The sequence below is a fragment of the Dunckerocampus dactyliophorus genome, chromosome 7, assembly GCF_027744805.1.
Source record: "Dunckerocampus dactyliophorus isolate RoL2022-P2 chromosome 7, RoL_Ddac_1.1, whole genome shotgun sequence".
Lineage (NCBI taxonomy): Eukaryota > Metazoa > Chordata > Actinopteri > Syngnathiformes > Syngnathidae > Dunckerocampus > Dunckerocampus dactyliophorus.
This window is the reverse complement of record NC_072825.1, coordinates 19,788,885-19,813,655: the sequence shown is the minus strand read 5'-3', so window position 1 is coordinate 19,813,655 and position 24,771 is coordinate 19,788,885. Positions and strand designations below refer to the sequence as shown.

General features: G+C 39.9%; 2 protein-coding genes across 6 annotated transcripts in view; both read left to right on the top strand.

Moving 5' to 3' along the window:
- Window positions 1-382: 382 nt before the first annotated feature.
- LOC129185599 (zinc finger protein ZFAT-like) lies at window positions 383-17,434 on the top strand. Of its 2 annotated transcripts, XM_054782868.1 has the most exons (24): window positions 383-556; window positions 1,708-1,866; window positions 2,913-3,062; window positions 3,147-3,281; window positions 3,424-3,522; window positions 4,222-4,374; window positions 4,465-4,538; window positions 9,014-9,114; window positions 9,238-9,306; window positions 9,614-9,762; window positions 11,702-11,793; window positions 12,090-12,238; window positions 12,326-13,100; window positions 13,164-13,281; window positions 14,243-14,475; window positions 14,818-14,899; window positions 15,024-15,137; window positions 15,385-15,558; window positions 15,697-15,785; window positions 16,020-16,155; window positions 16,242-16,348; window positions 16,653-16,740; window positions 16,831-16,937; window positions 17,022-17,434. In XM_054782868.1, exons 1-24 carry the CDS (start codon window positions 538-540, stop codon window positions 17,208-17,210), a joined length of 3,561 nt encoding a protein of 1,186 aa, XP_054638843.1. In that variant the 5' UTR covers window positions 383-537; the 3' UTR covers window positions 17,211-17,434. The 2 variants fall into 2 exon arrangements, with proteins under 2 accessions (XP_054638843.1, XP_054638844.1); XM_054782869.1 differs by lacking the exon at window positions 3,424-3,522.
- Window positions 17,435-17,888: 454 nt separating this feature from the next.
- The window catches only part of mtbp (MDM2 binding protein), a 31,784-nt gene continuing 24,901 nt past the window's right edge, over window positions 17,889-24,771 (top strand). For all 4 annotated transcript variants that reach the window (XM_054782475.1, XM_054782473.1, XM_054782474.1 and 1 more), the window contains exons 1-6: window positions 17,889-18,051; window positions 18,621-18,704; window positions 18,784-18,857; window positions 19,067-19,215; window positions 23,234-23,292; window positions 24,568-24,712. In XM_054782475.1, the coding sequence (XP_054638450.1) occupies window positions 17,985-18,051; window positions 18,621-18,704; window positions 18,784-18,857; window positions 19,067-19,215; window positions 23,234-23,292; window positions 24,568-24,712 (578 nt within the window). In that variant the 5' untranslated portion in view covers window positions 17,889-17,984. The remainder of the gene's footprint in view (window positions 18,052-18,620; window positions 18,705-18,783; window positions 18,858-19,066; window positions 19,216-23,233; window positions 23,293-24,567; window positions 24,713-24,771) is intronic.

Sequence of the window (24,771 nt, the reverse complement as noted above, 5' to 3'; positions counted from 1 at the left end):
TATGGTAGGTTCAAAAGTGTTCAGAGGACTGAATACTGTTTAACAATTACTCATGACATCAACACTGTCACGCAGTGTCAACTGATGGCAATTCTCAACTTTGTTTTTATGATCTTATCTAGTCTGATTATATGCATGATTTTAAAACACAGTACATAGTACATAATATTATTTATTTAACAGCCCAAGTAATTTCCATTCATTCATTAATGCATTTAAAATTTTGCATACAATGTTGAAAAATGATTGTTAGTGGGGCTGTATTCAATGAACTCTTAATCGGTTTGTGAAATCTAAACTGCAGTGTAGTCCTCCTGGTCACAGATGGCGCTGTATGTTTTACTAACAGCACCAAATCCAGTCGGCTTCCGCTCATCGGCTGTTCAGAGGACATATTTCGCACATTCGTCAGAAATTTCATTATAGACCAAGCAAAAGTCAGCCGCAAAATTGTATTTCTGTAATAATATCCAGTTCGTTTGTTGATTATATTAGTTAATTAATTGGTATATATTTTATTTGTCGGCGTTGACGAAAATGGATGGGCAAAAAACAGGTAGGAATTTGTGTTAGCTTTAAGTCGAATGTGTTTGTCGGTGCTCAGTGTTAACTTGGGCCGAATCGACATGAAAGGTTACTCATTGGCCGCTATTAAGAAACCATATTTCGATCACAATAGAACATTTAATTTATGTTTTTTTTGCCAGCTTCCTCCTATGCCTTTAGTGTTTAATAGCTGCCGACGTTTGGTTTTGAGAGTGCATCCGCGTATGCAGTAAGATAGCTTTAAAAGAGAACGAGAAGGAACAGTCCTGAGGTTGTCTTTTCACGCCTTCTCAGACAAACAAGATTTTTGCAAAAGCACAAAAACCATTGAGTTGACGCCTCGGTTGAAACTCACGGTTGATTTGAAGATGCTGCTGTCCCGTTAAATCAGCATCAACCATAATAACTCAAATGAGCACGATGGCCACTGATGTCATAACGCAAACTCCACGCCATGAGTGGTAAAATATTGTTATATGTAATTCACCATTTGCATGCATCTGAAAATAAGATAATCGCATGTAAAATACGTCATCATACATTATTTCAACCCCTCAAGAGCAAGAGGGGTAATGGCGAAGTTGTCCGTTAATGATAACAGTGACCACACACTGCTGGTAGCCAGACAATATCTTTTCAATTGAAAACAAAATGCGAAAATACACTTATGACATGACTTATTAAAGCATATTTAATGTAAAGGCATGGCTGTAGTGGCCGATGTGGTTGCTCACTCAAATAGAATATATGAGGTTCAATATGAAATGCAATACAGCAATTACTATTGTTTTTGCACACCTTAGGACTTGTTTGCAGAATGAGTGAGACCTAACCGCACCACAAAAGATCATTTTTTTGGTGTTTTCATTTACTTTGCACCTGATAAAACACAGTAGCAACCTTTGAAAATGCTATGGCCAGGTTTTTTAAAATGCGGTGCAACAATTAGTCGTATTCCACCTAGGTCCTAGGTGGTTTACAACCCTAGGTGGATGTTCCCCTAGGATCATCAATGGACATCTCTGTATTTGAATAGAATTTGTGCAAGAAAAAATATAAAATATATTTTTAACATTCTGGGGATGTGTGGTCACTGTCACTCTGTAGATTAAAACTGGGGGGTAAATCCTGCTCAAAATGTCATTGTTTGTGTCTCTCCAGCTGGTTCTGTGTTCATGTGTCGGCTCTGCAATCTATTCTCTCCCACCCGCTCACTGCTGCTGGCCCATTGCTCCGAGATGCACCCCCTTCACGAGCCTAATGAAGACATCATTGTTGCTTTGCAGCCCCTTGCAAGAGTACCCTTGGAAACGTTAACAGGTCAGAACTCAAGTTTGATTTTTTCCATCCATCCATCCATTTTCTATGCCGCTTATCCTCAATAGGGTTTCGGGGGTATGCTGGAGTATCCTTATAATCTCAGAAGGGAAATTCAGTTTACACGCTTGTGAAAGAATGTGTTTCTATTGCTGTGAAGGTTTTGTTATGAAAATGTACTAAACGCTCACACATTTTCACGTGTGAGAATGTGATGTGACCATGAACGCAAGCAGCTGCATTTTGCAGCATCAGGTAATCTATATATGTTATCACCCACTTTATAAATATATCATTGTTGTACTCTTGTGCATAGAAGGGAACAAGCAGGCCCTGTGAGGGGAATCAAAGGGATCAGTCTTGTGTAACTCGGAGACATGGAGGAGGTTGAGGTGCTCAAGGTCTTTTGCTCCTTTTCGCAGGATGTGATGTTAGAAAATTAATTAAACCACACATGTATGATATCACTACACTGACGCACACACTTAGATAGAGACAGAGAGTTCAGCCGTAGTAGGCCCCTTCCTTGAGAAGCTGAACTCTCCTGTAACTAGGGAACGCCCAATTGCAAATAAAGAGAGGTTTTTCGGAGGAGCGTAACCAGAGCGGTATGGGATACAACTCTGGTGCGTCCCTCCGTTTCTCCTCGCGAGTAAGACAATCTTGCCGTGGTTGAGTCTGTTTCTTTGAGTAGTTATACAGTCCAGTACTTGTCTTGGTTATCTGCAAGGATTTCCCTGACAACGCTGCTTTGTACTTTTGTCGCACACAATCACACAGTCATGAAACAACACGACAATTTCCAAAAGAATTACTGAATAAAGAAAATCTAGATTTTGGAACACATTTATCTACACTCAAAGGTATTCACAACATAAAAAAAAGGACTGATGAACAGAAAGATCTGGAACTAAAAACCTTTCACTATGCAAAGGATGACTGGATTTGAAAAAATAAATTTCTAAAACTTCTTAGCATAGTAAGAGCAGTTGTTACTAATGTGTATGTATACTGTATATATATTTGAAATGAAGCTGTTCTGTGTGCAGAGAGCCCAGTGAAGCGGAAACGAGGACGACCAAAAGGCTCCACCAAGAAACCTCGCACAGATTGCACAAATACCAGAGAAGACTCCGCCCAGGGTCCATTAGACAAGGCCCAAAGACAAGAAAGGCAGAAGGAGGTTGCAGACGCACACGGTAAAGCACCATAGAGATGTGTGGCATGCTTTGTTTCTGGAAACCTCAAACAGGCAAGTCACCTGCCCTCCTCTTCCCTACTAGGTGGAAATGACAGGATATCCGGGCTCAAATGCAATGACTGTCATCGATTGTTCAGCAACAGACGACAGATCGTCAAACACATCTGCTTGAAAGCACCAGACGAGGAAGAAGAAGAGGAGGAAGAAGATGGCATTGGTGAGGAATTCTGTAAAACAGGCACCTGAAAAGTGTCAGACCCCCAAGTGCCATTCAGTCAAAGCGAACACGCAGAAGATTATTCCTCACTAATGTAATAATACATTTATTTATGGCAAACTCATAATTGGCATACCTCCAGGCGACATCTGTAGAAGAGAAGAAGTTGAGGACCCTCGGGGAGCAGATCCAAATCAAAGTCAGCAAATCCCCAAAAGTTCAGGCACCAAGAGAAGAAAGAGTAAGTTCCCCCATAGACAGACTGTACATGGAAAAAAAACCCCGCAATCCAGATTCACGCTATCATGCGACATCATTTCTAAATGATAGATTTTTAAAATTTATTTTGCTTAAAAAGCAACACAAACAAAGGTTTTCACTGTACAGTACTCGAGGACTCATGCTACACTGTAGTTACTGTAGCATGACAGCCAACACTTCCTCCTCACGCTCCCCGTACCCAAGCGAGCTTCCCCAGCCAGGAACATTCGACTCTGCTGTACTGGCCGGGCCGTCTATTGTTCATCAGTTCTTGGGAGAAGCAATCGCAAAAAAGTCCCCCGTCAGCTGTCCTTGACGGCTTTCCTGGCTTCCCATGAAGAATGTCAGAAAGACCATCGGAGGTTTCTTTAAAACAAAACAAGAAAAGTCAAAGAATAATGATAATAAATTTCTTTAAAACGTGAGCACATGGCCCTGAACATGGTGTGTGTGCGTTTGTGTGCAGGGGCGCTGTAAAAGGGGAAAAAGTTAGGACATTTCCAGTGTAGTGAGAACACCTGAGAACACGGGGGGAGGTCTAATGTGATTTTTCTTTTCATGGGGCCCAGACTTCCTCATGATGTCAATTGCGATCTCAATTCTAAGAAAATTGTGATTCTCATTTTTTTTTGCAGAATATTTCAGAAAATGATGCCTTATTCATGTTCTCTGTGTGCAGGAACGAGGAGTTTTCAACGACCAAGACCTAACAAGAAAAGTCGTATGCTTTCTGATGATGGCGAACGTCACACATCCAAAGAAGATAGCCTTGCAACAGGAAGCAAAAAAAGTGTCATCAATGTTGTACTCACTGAAGATGACTTACTTCCAGGCCAGTATTGTGTGCTTTTAAAAAAAAAAAAAAAATTCTACAGCAACATGTTAGACCTGATCAGTTTTAATTTGATCTCTCATTCCACAGGTGTCACTAAAATGATTCCAGTTGAGAACATTTCCACAGGAGCGGACCATGTAAACATTCCGGGTGAGTCTCAGGTGAGTCTCTGGTGATTGACACAAATTAGATGAATTTAAACCTTCATTTGCCCCATTGTAACGTGTCATGATGGTGGATTATAGATCTGATCAAAGCATTCGATACAATTAATCATAACATCTTAATGAACATAGTGGAAAGATGTGGCATTAGGGGGTTGGTTTTGAATTGGGTGAAACGCTACTTAATGAACAGGAACAGGAACCTACACCTTCATGTTGAAATATAATTTGTGGTGTACTTCAGGGGTCAATACCGGGACCAATGCTGTTTATCCTATATATAAATGATATCTGTAACCTTTTAACGGCGACTGGCACAAATATGCGACAAACTGTTTGACTCAAGCAACCAGCCGAGATAGCGTCTGCATTCCCTCAATGCTGATTGGAACATATTCGATACGGACCAAGGAATGTCAGCAAGCATTTGTTTCTAGTGGGACCGCTCAGTGACGGAAATATTTCCTGCTGACGGAAGAGGATTGCTTCGTTTGCGAAGTGATCAATTCGAGGCTGGAAATTTTGACGTACTTTTGTATATAAGGTAAGTTGTGCTAATATAAAAATACTCACCTGCTTATTGTGTGCTTATACATCCTACGTAATGAGGTGAACTATATGTGCAACGAGTATTTTTGAAGTTACTATAATATTTAGGTTTGTAACCTCTTAGCCACAGTAGGCCATGAGCCTAATGCTAACCGTTAACCAACGCTATATAAAAACGGCTTTCAGGACGGATTTTCTTTAGGAAGTCCTTTGTATTTTGCCTAGTTATTTTCAGTAGTCTTTATACAAATACCATGCTGGGATATAAATGCTCTGCTATTTATTTTTATGCAGATCAGAATGAAACCTTCAATATTTTACAGTAAGCACACATGTGGACCTCACACCAGAAGTCCCCCACACAAGAGTGACAACAGTTGTGTCAGCGATAGTGAGGGCAGCGATGAAGAACATGTTCCCAAGTCAGGTGATGAAGAGAGCAGTAGCGAGAGCAACAGGAGCAATAGTCATGAGGAGGTCCAAGACCAATATGCTAGCGCCAGTGTCAGGCTACAAGAAAGACGTCAGCTGCTTCTACACAACGAAAGAAACAAACAGTGGTGAGGAAGACGGTAAAACAGGCTCAGAGCTCTGCAAAAAATGTGCCAGTGTTTGCAAGGTGCTCTCCCAAGACAGTGACTCAGTGAGACTGCATATTGATTATTCCAGACAATTTTTTGGCACTGAACTTTTGGATCTTATTGTCAAGCAAAGCCATCTGTACTGCACACAAAAAATCCAAACCATGCCCTGAAATTAGAAGGAAGAAGGAATTGGAGCAGTTCATTGGAACTGTTGTGCAGACGAGTGTTGTCCGCTTACCTCGCTCTAGCATCTACTGGTCCAAAGCATGTTGTGTACAGCAGATTGCTGATGTGATGCCCTGTGACAGATGGGAAGAAATCAAACATTTCAGTCATTTCAGTGACAACATGGCACCCAATAGCAGTGACGGACTGTTCAAAATCAGGCCACTAATTGATTCCCTGCTCCCCAAATTTCAAGCTTCGCCTCAAGATCAGAAGCAGTCGATCGATGAGCAAATAGTGCCATTCATAGGCAGATCTGTTCTAAAACAGCACATCACCAAGAAGCAAATACAAATGGGGATACAAAACCCTGTTTTGTGTGACTCCAAAGGCCTGGTGCACTCATTTGATGTTTTTGCAGAGAAACCTGATCCTGCACCAGGTACACAAGACATCGGGGCAAGCAGGAACATCAGTCATTGATGGTTCTGCCAACCACCTGCTGTACTTTGACAACTGGTTTTCCTTGCTCGATTTGTTTGTTGCGCTTGCAAACGGGTGTACCAGCCCTTGGCACTGTGCGGCAAAATCGCCTGCAAGGCTGCAGTTTCAGCCAAGACAGCAAGCTGAAAAAGAAGGGAAGGGGGACATTCGAGGAGCAACAGGCTTTTGTTGATAGTGTGGGTGGTTAGAGCTGTAAAATGGTTTGACAACACAGGGGTGATTGTTGCCAGCACAGAGGTGGGACAGAAAGCTGAAGAGGAAAGTGTCTGTGAAGTGTCCTAGCATCATCAACCTCCGCAACAAGCTCATGGCTGACATTAATGCGGTTGATGCACTAATCGCCCACTACCGCATTCACATCAGGTCGAAGAAGTACTACCACGGATTCTTCTTTGACTTCGTGGACACGGTGGTTGTCAACAGTTGGTTGCTCTATCGGCATGATTGTGACTCTATGAATGTTCCACGGAAGAATCGGAAGGACTTGCTGGCTTTCAGGACCTCCATTGCACAGGCCCTCTGCCTGCAAGGCAAAGATCTGTGGCCTCCGTCAGGCGTGGAGCGAGAGAACCAAAAGAAGCAGCGGAGGGGACCTGCTAAGGCTATTCCCACACAAGAGGTCCATGCTGATGCTATGGGTAACTGGCCACAAATGTGTGCGGAAACGCTGCAAATTCCCCAAGTGCACGAGCCACACTGGCATCAAGTGTACAAAATGCGACGTTCACTTGTGCCTGAACAAAAACAAAAACTGCTGTGAGAGGAATGTGTTATTTGTTGTCTGTTCTGTTAGAAATAAAACATTGTTTTTTTTTACTGTTAAATTACTGTGTTATTGACAATTGTGCCTGTTGTTAAAAATTTGCAACATACCCAAATTTCTATAAATTTTTTGTGCTATAGCCAAATTAATTACCATCTACTTAAAGGTAAAAACACACAAAACATCTTTTATATACAGCTCTATAAATTCAGGCGTTAAAGGGTGTAAGCCCATGAAAGACTTGGAATTTGCAGATGACACCATTTTATTTTGTTCAGGTGAGAATGCACAGGAAAATTCTAACAGGACAAATGAACACATTTAAAAACGTGAATAAAAACAGACTATTTGAACTTAAAATAAAAAAGGAAAATTAGGGCAGACAAAGTTAACGCGTTAATGGGAGGTTTCCTTTAACAACGGTAATTTTTTGATAACCGATTAACGTGCGCATGTCCTGTTTGACCCTTGTTCCGCACAGTAGTTTGAGGAAACGCAACAACGTGGCAGCTGATGTGAAGCCAGAAGCGGTATCAAATATTGAGCAGAAACGGCCAAAGAAATTTATATTTTCAATTGTAAGTTTAGCTTCACAGCCCTGCCAGATGCATCAATTGACAAGACCAAAGTTATTTGTGTCGCTGTGAGTCGAGTTGTACGTCGCCAGGAAGAAGAGAGAAGTTACTAGTGCATAGTTTTTTAAAAAATTGTCATTAGTACAGTGGTGCCATGGCATACGAGTGTCCCAACTAATTGGCTTCTTGATGTTTTTATGTAAGATTAAAGTCTACATTGACAAATGAATTTGTTGAATTATATTGAATCGAATTGTATCCTTTGTGCACTGTATCGAATTGTTCTGTTTTTAAAATATGTATCGCTGTTGAATCATATCTTAACTTGTGTATCTACAGTAAATGTGTATGGAAGTGTTTACCACAAGGAGATTTACATCCTAACTTTTTATAGATAAACTTATTTCTAGTGGTGATTAATTATGAGTAATTACGAGTTTACTATGGACCAATTGTGATTCATCGTGATTAAATATTTTAATCGGTTGACAGCCCTAATTCAAATAATGTTATTTGGTAATGTAGAAATGAAACACAAATACAAATAAGATGGCATAGCCATTGACATGGTGCCTGAAAATACATTTTTAGGGGTCATAATACATGATAAAAGGAGCTGGGTATCTCACATTTAGAAATGCACAAAATAAAGTGTCTTCAATATTGAATAAAGCAAAACACAGTCTGACCAAAAATCACTCAGACTTGCAAGATTAAAACAAACAAGATTTCTCGTTCAGAAAAAAACTGGGACAATAATAAATTAATTAACCAAACAATAAATGAAAATGAACTCAGCAAATTTACTGGCCTCTGTATATTGCCATGTGCATGTGCATGCGCGTTTGTTTTCCTCGTCCCCGCCTCCAAATATGCAGGAAGAGAGTTCACTCTATGCATTGGTTTCAGCACCTTGGTACGTTTTTTTCATAGAACAGCAGCATGAACAGAGTGAGACCTTTTGTCATTCATACAATCTCTTTGTCTTGGTGGGTGGAGGCAGGGCCGCTAGTATATACATAAAGCTCAGAATAGTGTAATGTAGTAGAAATTAGTAGATTGCAATATATTGTCATATATTTTAAAATATTTATTCATTGTCCTTTTCTTAAAAGTAAAGTTAAAATCTCGTCTTGCCTCGTCTCGTCTCGGTTAAAGCACAACTAATAAAATTCACCTGGTAGTTTTCCAACCAGCTAAAATCATGCCCAAAGCAAACAATAGCCTCCTATCCAATAACAACAGTTGTTTCAACAAGAGAGGAGATTATTTTAAGAAATAAAACAAAAATAATGAATACATTCGCCAATTTATTGCTTTTTGTGTGCAAAGATCCAGAATACTGAAGCCACTCAGGGTGAGACAACAGACATTGTGAGTCAGTCCCAACCTACGCCTTGTGATGAAGACCCCAAAGCAGACCAGGAGCTAAGGTACCTAAATGCACAGTAAATACAATCTTACACTGATTTTTGTCTTTTTACCAGATGTATGAAAAAGCGTTTTGACATTTTTCTGCTTGTCTGATTCATTTTGTTTTCTACTCCCAACTGCAGTTCAGACAAAGCGACACCACCACCTGGAAAAGGCTTCCAGGAATATTCCATCAAGCAGGATGCTCCCAAGTACTGTGTGAATATGTATATTGCATTGAATGTATTTTTACTTTTGAAGTTGTAGCTAATTAAATGATGTACACACATATAGTAGAGACATGATTTGAGATGCAGCACATAGAGGTCTGCTTGAATGACTTCATTTTTGTGTAATTGCCCATTGTCTCTGTACTTTTGTCATTGTAGACACAGTAGCTTGTTTTTAATAAGGTTTCTAAGGTCTTCTTAAGGTTTCTTAAGAATCTAACCATACTAACCTTTTACTAAACTTTAGCAACAATGATGATGATACTAGTCAATGTGTGTCTCTCCCCAGTTTGCTCCAGAGCCAGCTGAAGGTCTTTGCCTGCGAGTTTTGCAATAAGATCTTTAAGTTTAGACACTCGCTCATATCCCACCTAAGGACACACACCCAAGAGAAGCCGTTCAAGTGTCCACACTGTGACTACGCATCAGCCATCAAAGGTAACTCGATGATCATTTGCCCACAACAGAAACCTACTTGTCAAGTTTAACAGTAAGAACTTACAGTAAAAATAAAGCTAGTGAACCATCTGCTGATTTGAACTGTATTTTCATAGCCACATACGTTTTAATCTCACAAAGGTGAGTACACCCCTCATATTTCAGCAACCATTTTACAGTATACCTAAGGAACAATACTATAGAAATAAAACTTGGATATAACTCAGTGTACAGCTTAGAAGCAGTGCAGCTTTATTTTCTCCTGAAAATAAGTCAACACACAGACATTATTTTCTGAATATCTGGCAACACAAGTGGGTAAACCTCACAGTAAACATGTCCAGATTGTGTCCAGACTGTCAGGATTTAGTGTGGGCGTCATTATTTAGCACTGCCTAAACTTCACTTGTTAGTGGAGCGCAGGTTGTTACTGGAATCCTCTTTCACTCGTCAATGATAATATCACAGAGCTGATGGATGTTAGACACTTTCCGCTCCTCCCACTTTCGTTGGAGAATGCCCCAGAGGTGCTTAATTGGCTTCAAGTCTGCATTCACACAGTACTTGGCCCCGCCATTATTTTCAGCTTCCTCAGCAATGCACTTGTCATTTTTGAGGTGTGTTTGTGAGCTCATTATCATGTTGGAAAACTGCCATGTGGCCCAGTTTCCCAAGGGAGGGGATCATTCTCTGCATTCTCCGAGTTATTTTCAATGGCAAGTAATTTGAATTTTGCAGCTTCACTCCGCCACGGTTTTTCAAAAAAAATTATCATGCTGGTTTGTGGTTGAATACTACCTATTATTTGTAAAAAAAAAAAAGAAAAAAAAAAAAAAGAAAAATGAGCACGAGTCTTATGTCTTAAATGGCTTATTTTTTCTGATTACAGTATGTCTACTATATTGGGGAAAGGTGACTGTAGGTGGGTTATACAGTATCTTGTCTAGATGGCTCTGATAATGTTAAAAAAAACATATTTAGAAGGTTTTAAACAGGTTTTCTATACCATAACTACGAAAATATTTGATTTATATATAATGGCTCCTACTTAGCGGAAGTTTACAAGGTTGGGTCTGGAACCAATTAAGTGCAATAAACGAGGCACTATTAAGTCGGTACTGCTATACAAGCTGTACACTGCTGACTCAAAAGCATATTCAAGTTTCATATCTACAGTATTGTATTGTCCCTTGATAAGATATACTGTACTGTAATTAAAAATGTTGGCTGAAATGTGAGACGCCATAAAGTACTGAATACATGTAGAAAACACACATTTAAGAAGCATTAATGTCAGTTGGCACTTGGGGTGTCACGAGACACTGAGTTCATGAGATGAGACGATACATGAGATTGGGTCTAGGAGATGAGATTTTAACATTACTTTTAAGAAATGTACGTTGAAAAAATGTAAACAAATTTATGACAATATATTACAATCTACTAATTTAACTTCTACTATGTAACACTCTTCTGCACTCTGTGTGTATGCTAGCGGCCCTGCCGCTACCCATCAAGACAAAGAGACTGTATGACTGACAAAAAGGCTCACTCCATTCATGCCATTGTTCTGTGGAAAAAAAGCCGCCAAGGTGCTGAAACCAATGCACAGGGTGAATCCTTTTCCTGCCTGTTTGGAGGCAACAGACTTGGAAAACAGACACACATGCACAGGGCAATATATTGAGGCAAGCAAAATTAAATCAAATCAAGTTCGGTTTCATTTATTGTTTCATTAATTAAATAATTAAGTTATTATTGTCCCAGGCCTAGTATCTGAACAAGAAATCTTGTCATGGTTTCATCTTGCAAGATCTTGTGACATGGGGTCTTGTGACCCCCCTAGCGGGGACAGCATGGAAATCCCTTAAATCCTAAATTCCTTAAGTATGAGTTATTCAATTCTATATTTTCTCCTTATTTCCCTTTTGTCCTGAAGCCAACCTGAACGTTCACCTGAGGAAGCACACGGGAGAGAAGTTCAGTTGTCAGCAGTGTCCTTTCCAATGCCTGAGCCCAGGACACCTCAAGGTCTGATTTCAATCTTTTCAGTGAATATTTGCAGTGGTACTCACATGCAGGTATGATATGAGGCGCTATTGTATGTATTTGTGTTTTAAAGCAGTCTGATTTTAGCCTACCATAAAGCAGGGTAATGCTTTAGTGTCTGCAGAGTTTTAAACTTAATCTTAAACTTTAATGAAATAGTAGTATTACTTGATACCTCCGTTACTCCTGCATTATCTTTTTTTCTGGTTCACATAAGAATTAAATGAGAGGCAACCTGAGTGTGAATGTGCTTCATCAAACTGTTTCTGTTTCTTTAGGTCCACATTGAGCGAGTACATTTGAAGCTGAAGCAGCATTGCAGCTACTGTCAGAAAAAGTACTCTGATGTGAAGAACTTGATTAAACATTTTGAAAAATGTCATAATTTGAAAGACCCGCTTATATACAAGAGCTACCAGCAACTGAGGTGTTACAACAGCATTCAAATATTTTATATCACCTACTAATTGAATTTGCAGCTCACCCGCCTTGCCGCTCTGTTCTGTTTGTCCAGGCTGAAGACTCGTCAGGGGCTCAGACAACTCCTCTACCACTGTCCCACCTGTCACCGTCGCTTTAAGAACCTCCTGGAGCGTGAGCGTCACCTGCTAGTCCACGGGCCCCAGCGGCCCTTTGCCTGCCTGCTCTGTGAACACGCCGGAACCAGTTTGGCCACACTCACCGCTCACGTCAGGAAGCATCCGTTCTTGTACGTGTGCTGCGCGTGTGAGAAGAAGTTTGTCAGCTGTCAGAGACTCAAGAGTCACCTCACAGAGTGTCACTCTGACCTGGAGCAAGAGCAGGTGTTCACAGAGTGTATTAAAAACAGCTTCTACTTGATGAGCGGCGCAGGAAGCTTGTCTGGAGATGAAGAAAGAGAGGACACAGAGAGAAGCAAAAAGCTGGAAGACAACAGCAGAGAAGAAGGTAGAAGAAATGGTGATGATGGTCAAGAGTGGAGGGAAGGCGAAGATGAGGAGCGAGAAAATGAGGGCATTCAATTTCAGGGTGAAGATGTAGAAGCACAGAGAACAAGTGAGGGATGTACTCAAAAATCGGAACCCAAAAATATCCCTGAGGCGCAACAGTGTGCCGTTCCCTCGGAGACGAACAACATGACAGACCACAATAAGCAAGGGCACACCCCTCACATGGAAAACACACCCACGAATCCAAACACACAATTGGCTGATGATAACACTGAAGTATCTTCTTTATTATTGGCGGAGAATAAAAATCTCCCCTCAGCACCTTCAGGAGAAGATCATCAAAGTCCACAATCAGACAAGGTACAATAATTGCGCGAATCATGCTTCACTAATTGATCCACTCATTTGCTCATATTGTTACAGGGATTGCAATTAAGTGCATTCCAGCAGGTGTTGTCGTCCCTTCCGAAGACACATCTTGATATGGAGACATTTCAGCGGCTCAGGAAAATGTATGGAGACCTGGAGTGTCAATACTGTGGTGAGATGATGTAGCCTGCGCAATTTACTGCATATGATCCAGTAATCAATGCGTATCAAACATTCTACATTAACCATTATAAAAATTTTCAGCTCTGATGTCAAAGAGGTAGAATTCAGATATCCGTTTGGGTGTCTGTGTGAACTCTGGCTTCCTCCCAAATTCCAAACACATGCATGTTAGGTTAATTGGAGACTCTAAATTGTCCATGGGTGTGAATGTGAATATGAATGATTGTTCGTCTAAATTCAGGGATTTTTGTTCAAAAATGTGTTGAAAACATTTTTTTTCTCATGTGTCCTGCGATTGACTGGTGATCAGTCCAGGATGTACCACGCCTCTCACCCAAAGTCAGCTGGGATAGGCATCAGCTCAATCATGAGCCTGATGAGGACAAGTGTTATAGCAGATGGATGAATGGATGGATGGACGTGAAAGAGGTGGCTATACTTTGCAATGGTGTAAAATGGAATCGCATCTTCTCAAACATTTTGCCTGTCTTAGGATGCAAACACAACTCACTTAGATACAAAATAGTTATTCACTATTGTAAACTACAACCACATTAATAAACATTGTTAAATTGATGCCTTTTGACCAAAATTGAACATTATTGTATCTCACTGTTAAACATTGGAATGTTGTGTACAAAAACCAGGTCACACATAATTTGTGTTACCATTATGGGTGTTTCCACAGTAAATGCCATCTTCTTCAGTTTCTAGGGTTTAGGGTCGAATCAGTATTTCCCCACAATGAGAGAATCCACTTCAATGTGCGGGAAAAATCACTGTGTGCCATGCGATTCATTGTGGTCATCTATGACCATGCATTTGTATGTATTCTTGTACAGTCAGGATTTTTCATCCAGCTCTTGTATAGGGTATCATTTTTATGTGCATGTGTGTCTTAATGTGGCCAGTGAGTCTGAATCCAATGATTGTTTTTCCTTTCTTCACAGGGAAACTGTTTTGGTACAAAGTCCACTATAACGCCCATGTACGCACACACACTAAGGAGCACTTGCACTACTGCTCAAAGTGCAACTACTCCTCCATCACTAAAAGCTCTTTAAAGAGGCACCTAATTCAGAAGCACAGTGGTTTGCTGCTGACATGTTCTAATCCGGGATGTAAATACACCACTCCTGACAAATACAAACTACAAGCCCATCGCAGGACCCATCAAGAAGAGGTAACTGAGTGGAAAATAACAAAAATTATGTTTTTAAGTTAGATTCCATGACTCATGAGGCTCTGACTAGTTATTTTATTTGTGCTTCGATGAAACTAACAGTGTCTGAATGTGTACTGTATACAATATATTTGCACTGAATTTAATGTGCATGCCTGATATAAACATCGAGGATGTCTTTAAAATGGCTGAAAAGAGTAAGAATACAAAGTCATTTCACCGAGCCATCAAAATGTTATTTTATAGCCATAAACGGAGCCTTATGCATGATTTTAGAATTTAAATGATTTGATTTATTGTGAGTCTATTATTAAGTTGTGTTATTTTTGCATATATTTGCAGTGCAAGAGTGCACCCTGTCCCACCTGCCATCAAAACTATCCAGAGCACAGACTGAGACGGCACATCCAAATGTCCCACCCTGGTAAAAGGCACACATATATAAACAAACACAGGTTTACGTGAAGTAGTTAAAATGTATTAAAGTCATTAAACGCGAACGGTACAGATGGAACGTAATGACAGTGTTTTGATTGTGTGTTGAACAGATACAATACTAGTTAAAGGACTGATGGTAAAGCGTGCAGAGAAGTGCCCTTACTGTGAGTCTTACTACCTAAAGAACAGCAGTGACTTTCAGCAGCACATCTGGGCCCACCAAGGTAAGAACTTGCACATAAAACCCGCATGAAATCACAAATAAACAAAATTGTTTATTTGGCCATAACATTAGGTATTTGATTGTCACAGTGAGGATGGTTTACAGTGGTGCAGGCCATATAAAGACAAGCTTGTAATGTATATTTCGTGCCATGTACCGTAGCTAGATGCAGTTACTAAAATATTGCACTTCTTTTAATTTAGTTTTTGCAGAATTGTCTGTGTTTAATATTTACTTTACATTTGCAGGCGTGAAGCCATTCGTCTGCAATATTTGCGACTATGCAAGCCGCAGCAGGAACAACCTGAAAAATCACATGAACCGACATAACAAAGAAAGATGTCACGTCTGTGATTTGTGCGGTAAAACACTGAAATCCAAAGTGTCGTTGAAGAGCCACAGACTGAGCCACACCGATGAAGGTATGTCCGTTCTTATTACTTATGGAAATGTCCCTCATTTGTTCTTTATAACGGCACTCAATCATTTTAACAATACACACAGATGTTCTCAGAAGAATTGACTGACTGAGAATGAGGCTTTTGTTGTTTTTAATCTAGGGAAGCGGTTTAGGTGCCCAGAGTGTGACTTCACGTCTGCTTTGAAGGCTCCTTTGGTCAGACACATGGAGCAGCACGCTGAATTTAAGGTCAGAATAGAGTTGTACCCACAGTACACAACGTCATATCAGACAGGACCCCGTCCACATTGTCGTACTCTTAGGAGCGCGTGTAAACCTTTACAAATACCATGCATATCATAAATTTGAGTAATTGAGTTTTTTAACTAACATTTCAAAACACACTTAAGTCAATATTTAAATATTGCATCTTAAAAGCACTCTGTTCATGCCTTACAAATGTTATTCATTATTTCTTTGCAGCCATTCCGATGTGCTCACTGTCATTACTCCTGCAACACATCTGGTCCCTTGAAGCGACACTATAAGACAAAACACCCGGATCAGAAATACCAGAATGTCGGAAAAGGTTTCTCTGACCCAGAGTATTCAAGACAAGGTCAGATTGTAAAGTGGGAAGTACAATGTATTCTTAAATAATGCACTCTCAGTTTAGAATATCATATTTCTGTGTACTGTGTTTAGGTGGCATCAAGTGCCCTGAATGTAGGTTTGTTTATGGCACCAAATGGGAGCTGAATCGACACTTGAAGAAGAAACATGGCCCTAAACAGGTGGAATGCACCTGGGAGGTACACGCTTGCGCACACACACATTTAGTATCCATATACGTGCATAGTCGTCCCTTGGGTACACGCTGGACTGGTCGCCAGCCAATCGCAGGGCACATGAGAAAAAAAATGTTTTCAACAAATTTTTGAACAAAAATCCCTGAATTTGCGGGACCATGAATGCTAAATTGTGAATGTGTTGGGATCCACTGTATAGGTGCAAACTACAACTACTGCAACTGCAAAAAGAAATGTTTTTAAATTATTAACTAATTAAAATGACTACCTTTCTGACAGTGTATGTGTTGTATTTGTCAAAATTCAGGTGGAAGAGACAGTAGAGACACACTTTGTGCCTTTGGAGCAAGAGGAGCAGTTGACAGAAGAAAATGTAGCTGCCCTGCGAGACAATGGTGATAATTAGTACAAGTGGTCAGAAGGCAAATTAAAACATTTCAGTGCCTTTGCTTTTTAACAGATTATTATTATTATTTTGCAAACAGGGCCTGTTAATATTCTTCAGCAGATAGCTGAGTTTAATTCAGAGACGCATGACGCCATCACCTCCATGGTGGCCATGGCCCCCGGCACTGTTGCTGTAGTAGAGCAGGTAAACCCCTTCCTGTGTGTCTTCAGGAAGCCACAATCTCTTTCAAATGTGATGCTGATTTGGAGTTATGGCCGGCGTTTGCAGGTGGAGGGTGAGAAGGAGGTTGACGACAGCCAGCTGATGGTTGTGAACGCAGATGGGGATCTTACGGGTGAGCAGGTGATGGTGGTGGAGGAGGGGCACGGACTGGAGGCCCTGACGGTCCTCACTCAGGGCGACAGCAATCACCACTTTATTGTCTACGTCCAGGAACAAACTGTGGAAATCAACTAGAAATGCTTGTGAATATCGCTGCAGTATTCTTCAACAGTTATCAATTGGTCTATTTATTCAACATAATAAAATCAACCAATAAGTACATGTACATACAAAATGAATTTATAGAAGCAATTACTCCGCTACCTCTGTCACCTGTTAGCATTTGATACAAAACGTGCAATACCTTAGTGTGATATACCTTTTATCTACAGAACTTCTTTAATAAAATCCCTGTTCTAAACTGGCTGATGTGTTGAGTGGTTCTATTTGATAAAAACAAATTCAAACAAAGTTGAATTGTGCTATAATGTAGTGTTGCCTTCCTGTTTTTCACAAGATGTGTAATAAACAGACATTAAACATTATTTTATTAACATAATGTTAGCACGTTAGCATTGTTATGAATTTTCTACCAGTATCTACATGAATAATTTATTCATGTAGATATTATTATTCATGTAGTAAGTGTGCATTTTGTGGTATGTGGTGTTCTTGTGAATATATTATTAAAAATGAGACAGTTGAAGTTTATTTTCTGTAAACAAAATAATCTGACACAAAAAAGATTCCTAGAACAAAATATATTACTGTACTCTGTAATACAGTATAGTACTTGTATGGTCTTACTGTAATGGAGTCTGTCCAATAGGGGCGGTAGCGCCTTTTTGCTTATGGACACGCACACATACATGAAGCAGAAGAAGAAGTAATGGTGGGAAATTTGACAAAGCGTGTAAACATTTATTAGGCAAGCGGACGTTATATGATATTGCTTGATTACAATACGAAATGGATAGATATGTATTGGTTTTATCTCTCTGTCAGACGGATGACAAAGCATTGGAGAATTGCAAATGTAAGTTTTTTGGGGGGGGGTTCAAACCAAGTGTGAATTACTGTCAGCTTTTCAGTTACGGTAAAAGTAGTTAGCTACTGTTTGTGGTCTATATAAATATTATTAAACATTAAAACAGATAGTTAACGCTTGCTACGACGAGGAAGTGTTAATAAATAAAGAGTAGACGAAAGATAGGGCACCGAACTGCTAGCTAACTGTATTGGCCACTGGCCAGTTGTACTGAAAATAGTCAGAATCTTTACACAGTGAAGGAAAATGACGACATAGTGTTAAAAACACATTCAAAATAGCCTTGTCGGAGTTAGAGTGTCAAATCTAGTCCTCAGGGACAACAGTGACGACAATACACTGACTAGGAAAATAAGTTTATTACTGTACTGTGCTGAAGTTGTAGTTGGCGGTGATGAAGTAGGCTGCAGATTTTTGTTTAACTAAATGAGAGAGTCAATATATTGAAAAGTGGGAATGATGCGGTGCAGTTTTACATCAAACATTGTAACATTGGATTGTGAGTGTGATTTCATCATGTGATCAAGGCTAACCGCTATTAACGTGTTTTTGCACAGGTCCGCAGCAGATGAAGCTAATCTATGACCAAATTGTGGACTTTTCTTCTGAAGAATCAGCAAGAGGAATCACTGTGCTCCCAGGTGCTTTTAGACATTGCATGGGTGCATAGTTGTCTGAGGTTGTCTCACTCACAAACTGCTTTCCTATCCTTTTCCTCAGCTTGTTCTCTCAGTGGAAAACCATCTCTTCAGAGGTGGTACTTTGCTGTTCAGGCTTGTCATGGAGCAACACAAGTATGAAATTACAAAAAGTCCATTGCATGTTTGTATGGTGCAATAAAACAAACTGATTTATTTGCCTTATTCTACACAACTGAGTCAGGCGATGCTTACAAGAATAAACTGTGCCAATAATTCAGGATGCATTTATTATAAATGTAAAGACCCTAAACAGTTTTATTAAATGCAAGACAAAAATAAACATGTATGTAAATGTTGTGCAGTTCTGCAGCTCAGACTGGGACGATCTGGCAGCAGTCTACCAAAGAGCAAACAGTGAAGAGGAGATGCAAACGGCTTTGGAGATGTGTGTTGGATCTCTGAGTCAACAGGAAGAATTGGACCAAAAGTGCGACCAAGCAACATTGACAGAGTGAGATTCTTTTTTTCTCTGCAATTAATCAAGTTTAAAGTTGGTGCCAAAGAAAAATGAACATGAAACCTGGTAATATTACAGCAAATCATAATACTCCGCAGGTACCACTCAGATCCAGTGAAACCTTACTTGTTACAATCTGTTCTGTGACACTTGTTGACATTCACGTTGTCATTTTAACATTTTCTAGACAAAGGCATGTAAAGTGACTTCACTTGTTTTAGTCTGGAACTAAACCATCAGAAATCCTTTATTAAATGTACAGGCAATGTCGTACAGGAACAACAAGAAGTTACAGTTACCACTGCATAAAAGTAAAAGGGTCAGTCTCCTGAAAGGGGTACCAGAGAGGGTGCTGTCACTCTGACGACAGCCTACAGTGATTTGCAGCTATAACCAAAAAAGATGTACTGCGTACACATTGCATAAACAGGTGCTGACTGTTTTCTTTGTCTCTGTTGTATATAAACATGATCCGATGTCAATTTCAGCCCGTTTGCGCAGCACCATTTTGTGACATGCAAAAGTGTGTCACAAAGATGATGAAATAAATACAAAACGGTGGAACTTACGTTCCAGCTGCTGTGATTTCTGTTTGGTAGCATTTTGCTTCATCCAAAACATGTACTTTGACCAAACTCTGAAAAAAAACGTGCATGCATCGCAAACGTAACCAGTGTAGTCTGCACACAATGTAACTAAAATTGAACTGCCTGCGGAAGGCTATGCAAATGAGCTGACATTATCCTTGACACACAATTTCCCTGTCTTTTTTTGGCAAAATTCAGACAATAACAAAAGTAATTCTGATTCCAAATCAGAAATATGGCATAATGTCTAGGATACATGTTACCTTCAGGATTTCTGCTGATAGTTTTTCTGATCAATTCACTTTTGGGAACTGTTTTTCTTACATCATGCTTTCGTGGAAGGTGAAGTGTGTTACTACAGTGCTAACTAATAATGTTTTAAAGAACACAGTGAGGGTCTCGCACGGAATTTGAAACGAGGCCCATGCACTTGCGCCGTGTTATGCGCAAGATGCGTCGCCATTTTGGAGCATGTTTGTGACAGTTTAAAGCACTTATAGTGACAGATATTCACAGGTGTGAAAAAGTCTTTGCCCCCTTCCTGATTTATTTATTTATTTTTTTGCATGTTTGTCACTCTTCAATGTTTCAGATCATCAAACAAATGTAAATGACAACACAACTGAACACAAAATGCTTTGTTATTAAGGGAGAAAAGAAATCAAAACCTACATGGCCCTGTGTGGAAAAAATGACTGCCCCCCTGTTAAAACATAACTTAACTGCGATTTTTTGAGATCTATCCGTCTGGAAAAGGGTATAAAGCCATTTCTAAAGCTTTGGGACTCCAGCGAACTACATTGAGAGCCATTATCAACAAATGGCAAAAACATGGAACAGTGGTGAACCTTCCCAGGAGTGGCTGGCCAACCAAAATTACCCCAAGAGCGCAGCGATGACTCATCCAAGAGGTCACAAAAGACCCCACAACAACATCCAAAGAACTGCAGCCCTCACTTGCCTCAGTTAAGGTCAGTGTTTATGACTCCACCGTAAGAAAGACACTGGGCAAAAACGGCCTGCATGGCAGAGCTCCAAGATGAAAACCACTGCTGAAAAAAAAAAAACATTCATGCTCATCTCAATTTTGCCAGAAAACATCTTGAAGATCCCAAAGCCTTTTGGGAAAATACTCTGTGGTCTGACGAGACAAAAGTTGAATTTTTTGGAAGGTGTGTGTCCCATTACATCTGGCATAAAAGTAATGCCGCATTTCATACCAACAGTAAAATATGGTGGTGGTAGTGTGATGGTCTGGGGCGGTTTTGCTGCTTCAGGACCTGGAAGACTTGCTGTGATAAATGGAACCATGAATTCTGCTGTCTACCAAACAATCCTGAAGTAGAATGTCTGGCCATCTGTTGGTGACCTCAAGCTGAAACAAACTTGGGTTCTGCAGCAGGACAGTGATCCAAAATACTGCCGTGGCATGACCTTAAGTAGGCGGTTCATGCTCGAAAACCCTCTCGTGTGGCTGAATAACAGCAATTCTGCAAAGATTAGGGGGCCAAAATTCCTCCACAGCGCTGTAAGAGACTCATTGCAAGTTATCGCAAATGCCTGATTGCAGTTGTTGCTTAGGTTTAATAATCACTTTTTCACACAGGGCCATGTAAGTTTGGATTTTTTCTCGCTTAATAATAAAAAGTTTCATTTCAAAAGTGCATTATGTGCTCAGTTGTGTTCTCATTGACTTCATTTGTTTGATGAGCTGAGACATTTAAATGTGACAAACATGCAAAATAAAATCAGGAATCAAAATGTGATATTTTCTTGCATGTTTTTTTTCATAAACTGACACAGAACAAGTGATACTTTCTCTTAATATGCAAATTGGTTAGGAAATAACAACTATAATATTTGCTTGCTATGTCACGCTTTTGGTACCCCTTTCAACACAATGACCCAAAACTGCTTACCATTAGAAGATGATTGACAGTCACATAATGGAGAGGGAACAGGAATGTGTTTGCAGAGCAATACTGACACATATTTGCGTTTTATTTGTACCACGTTAATACGTGTTGTGTACCATATAATACATGTATTTATGTTAGCATCTGCTTGGTAAATGTAATTTTGGTATGTAAATGATGATTGATGATATGATTGCTCATACTGCACTGAGCTGCCAGACCCTTTCAAGAATTTTATTGTCATGTGCATAGTAAAACAGCAGTTATACTATGTATGTTGCAGTAAGTTTTATGAAGCCATTATCGTTTGTTTTCGTTTTGTCCCATACCATCGATGGTAGAATCACAAAAAAATAGGGCTGTCAAAAATAACGCGTTAACGGCGGTAATTAATTAATTGAATTAATTACTTCAGTGTAATTAACGCATGCGCACCAGAACAAGCACGCCTCTCTGTTATGACGGTAGACGGAAGCACAGTGGAGCGTCCCCCACACAGTCACACAGCGTCTGATGCTCTTTTATGACTTTATTCTGGCCTGAACACATCAACATCAACATCAGTCCAATTCCAACACCATATACTGTATATATGTCCAACTCACAAACATCTCTGGTCCTATATTGGGAACACTTGATCATTCTCATTACAAGAATGCAAGATGCATCCAGGGACACTCTGAACATCACAAAAATGGCTTTATAATATGTGTGCGTGTGTTTGAATAAACAGGAAGATAAAGAAAAACAGTGGATGTTCTTATCACTCACTTTGTAACTCTTTGTAGCAGATGTACAATTTGCTACTTTTATGTATGCCTGAAAATACAATGAAAACAAGTAAATTGACCTTCAATTACATGATGTCTTTGAACGCAACCCCTCATTGGTCATAATAACATGGTTTAAAGTGTGATTCAAATGTTCTACTACTATTAAAGAGACTAGTGTTGGACAAATACATTTTTAGTGGTATCGTGGTATCGTTTAGCTTGATTGAAATATTTAGTTCATTTGGAGCTGTTAATTCATACAAATATATATAATTCTGTCCTGTCTTTTATCTTTCTGTTAATTAAATACAGTAAAAATTGGCATATTTCAGACATAGATGGTAATCGTGAGAATCATGATTAATTAATTTTAAAACTGATTAATCAGATTAAACTTTGTAATCATTTGACAACCCTACAAAAAACACAATAATCAAAAAAAAAAAAAACCAAAGACAACAAAGATTTGTTGGACCTTTGTGTCATATTTTTCCAGAAATGTTTTTGATGAACTCAAAATTGGACAACTTTTGGGGCATTCGGCTTCCGAAGTGAACTGTTTTGACTTGTAGGGTCTTTGAACAGAAATGGGATGCCATCAGGCCTGCATTCTGTGTTGCACAATTACATGAGCGGCAACGTTCTTAACCTTTACACAACTATGCAACAATATTAGAAAGAAGATAATAATCACAGAATGTATAAACACCTGCCCTCTTTGGTTTCTATTGGACAGGTTGCTTGAGGAGGCTGCAGAAGGACTGCATACACTGTCAAACAAGCTTCCGCCTCCTGGTACAGTTAACCAACCCATATTAAATACTTCATACTGTATTAGGGATGTCCCGATCCACATCCACTTTTTTTCTTTTTTTTTAAGCAATAAGCTTTTGTTACAAACATGGATTTGTGGAATTGAATACCCATTCATCCATCTGTTTTCTATGCCGCTTATCCTCACTAGGGTTGTGGGTATGCTGGAACCTATCCCAGCTGACTTTGGGCGAGAGGTGGGGTACACCCTGGACTGGTCGCCAGTCGGAATTGAATATGAAAATAGCACTTCAAAGCATTAAAAATAATGCAACTAAAGTATTGCTGAATTTACTTTTTTGTTACACAGCATGGTCAACAATATTGTCTGGCTGTTGCAACAAACCTCTGTGAGTAAGGTCCCTAATCAAGTAAGAGATCCATCCAATAAAAAAAACTCCATCCTATAAAGGATAAAATTGGAAAAAATGGGTGTGCAAAATACTTTTAAGGTAGGACTAATCATTTGACATGGTTATAGATATATTTTTGGTGTGATTTAGAATACAGTATATGACTTTTACATTTTTTTTTATTACAGTATTATAGTAATTTAAATAATACTGTATAAGTAATATATTAAGTACTGTATATTAATAATATATTAAGTGATATAAAAAACAGCGGTTAGAGCAGCACGTCCCGTGTGAGCAGTGGCGGAACCAGAAATTTTTCATTGGGGTGGCCAAGGTGAGACCATTACTCACGTAGGGGTGGCAATAAGTTGATACCTGAAATGTCTAGATGGCCAGTGGGATGGCCGGAGAGTGACCAAGGGTGGCCATGGCCCCACTGCGTGCGAGCTCCCCCACAATGACACAGCAGTCCGGGCACAATGAGGGGACGCTACCGCTGTAACTATGGAGCCAAACATCCGATGTCCAACATGAAACTAGCTTCACCACAGTACGCCGCGGACATGTCTTCATGGTGGTATTGCGTTTTTTTTCTTGTGGTTGGTGGGAGTCGAGTGGCAACCAGCTTAGAGGCACATTACTGCACCTACCATGTAGGAGTGTGGCTCAGAGTTACAACCGTTATATGGCAGCCAGATTGGCCCGATCTTGTGGCGGAAACCGATATTATCCGATCTTCAAAATACAGCGCATCGGCATCCTGAAGATCGGATTGGGACATCACTACTTCATATGCTGCAATTCTCTTACAATCTATAATTTTTCACATTTCTCTCCTCAATGTTGCCAAAAATGTACATACCATTAAATTTTTCCCTTGTTGTTCCCCTACCCGCCTCAGGTAAAGCATTGTTGGATGTGCTGGTGTTAGGCGCTGCTGTGGAGTGCCCTGCTTTGAAAGACCTGCTGCCGCTTCTGGGAGCCTTGAGACACATGAGCTGCTGGCACTCTGCTAAGATCACTGTCATCACTGAGCGCACTGCAGGGTGAAAATTTGTGATGTTCACGTTGTACCACGAGGGGGCACTAGAGGTGTAATCATGAG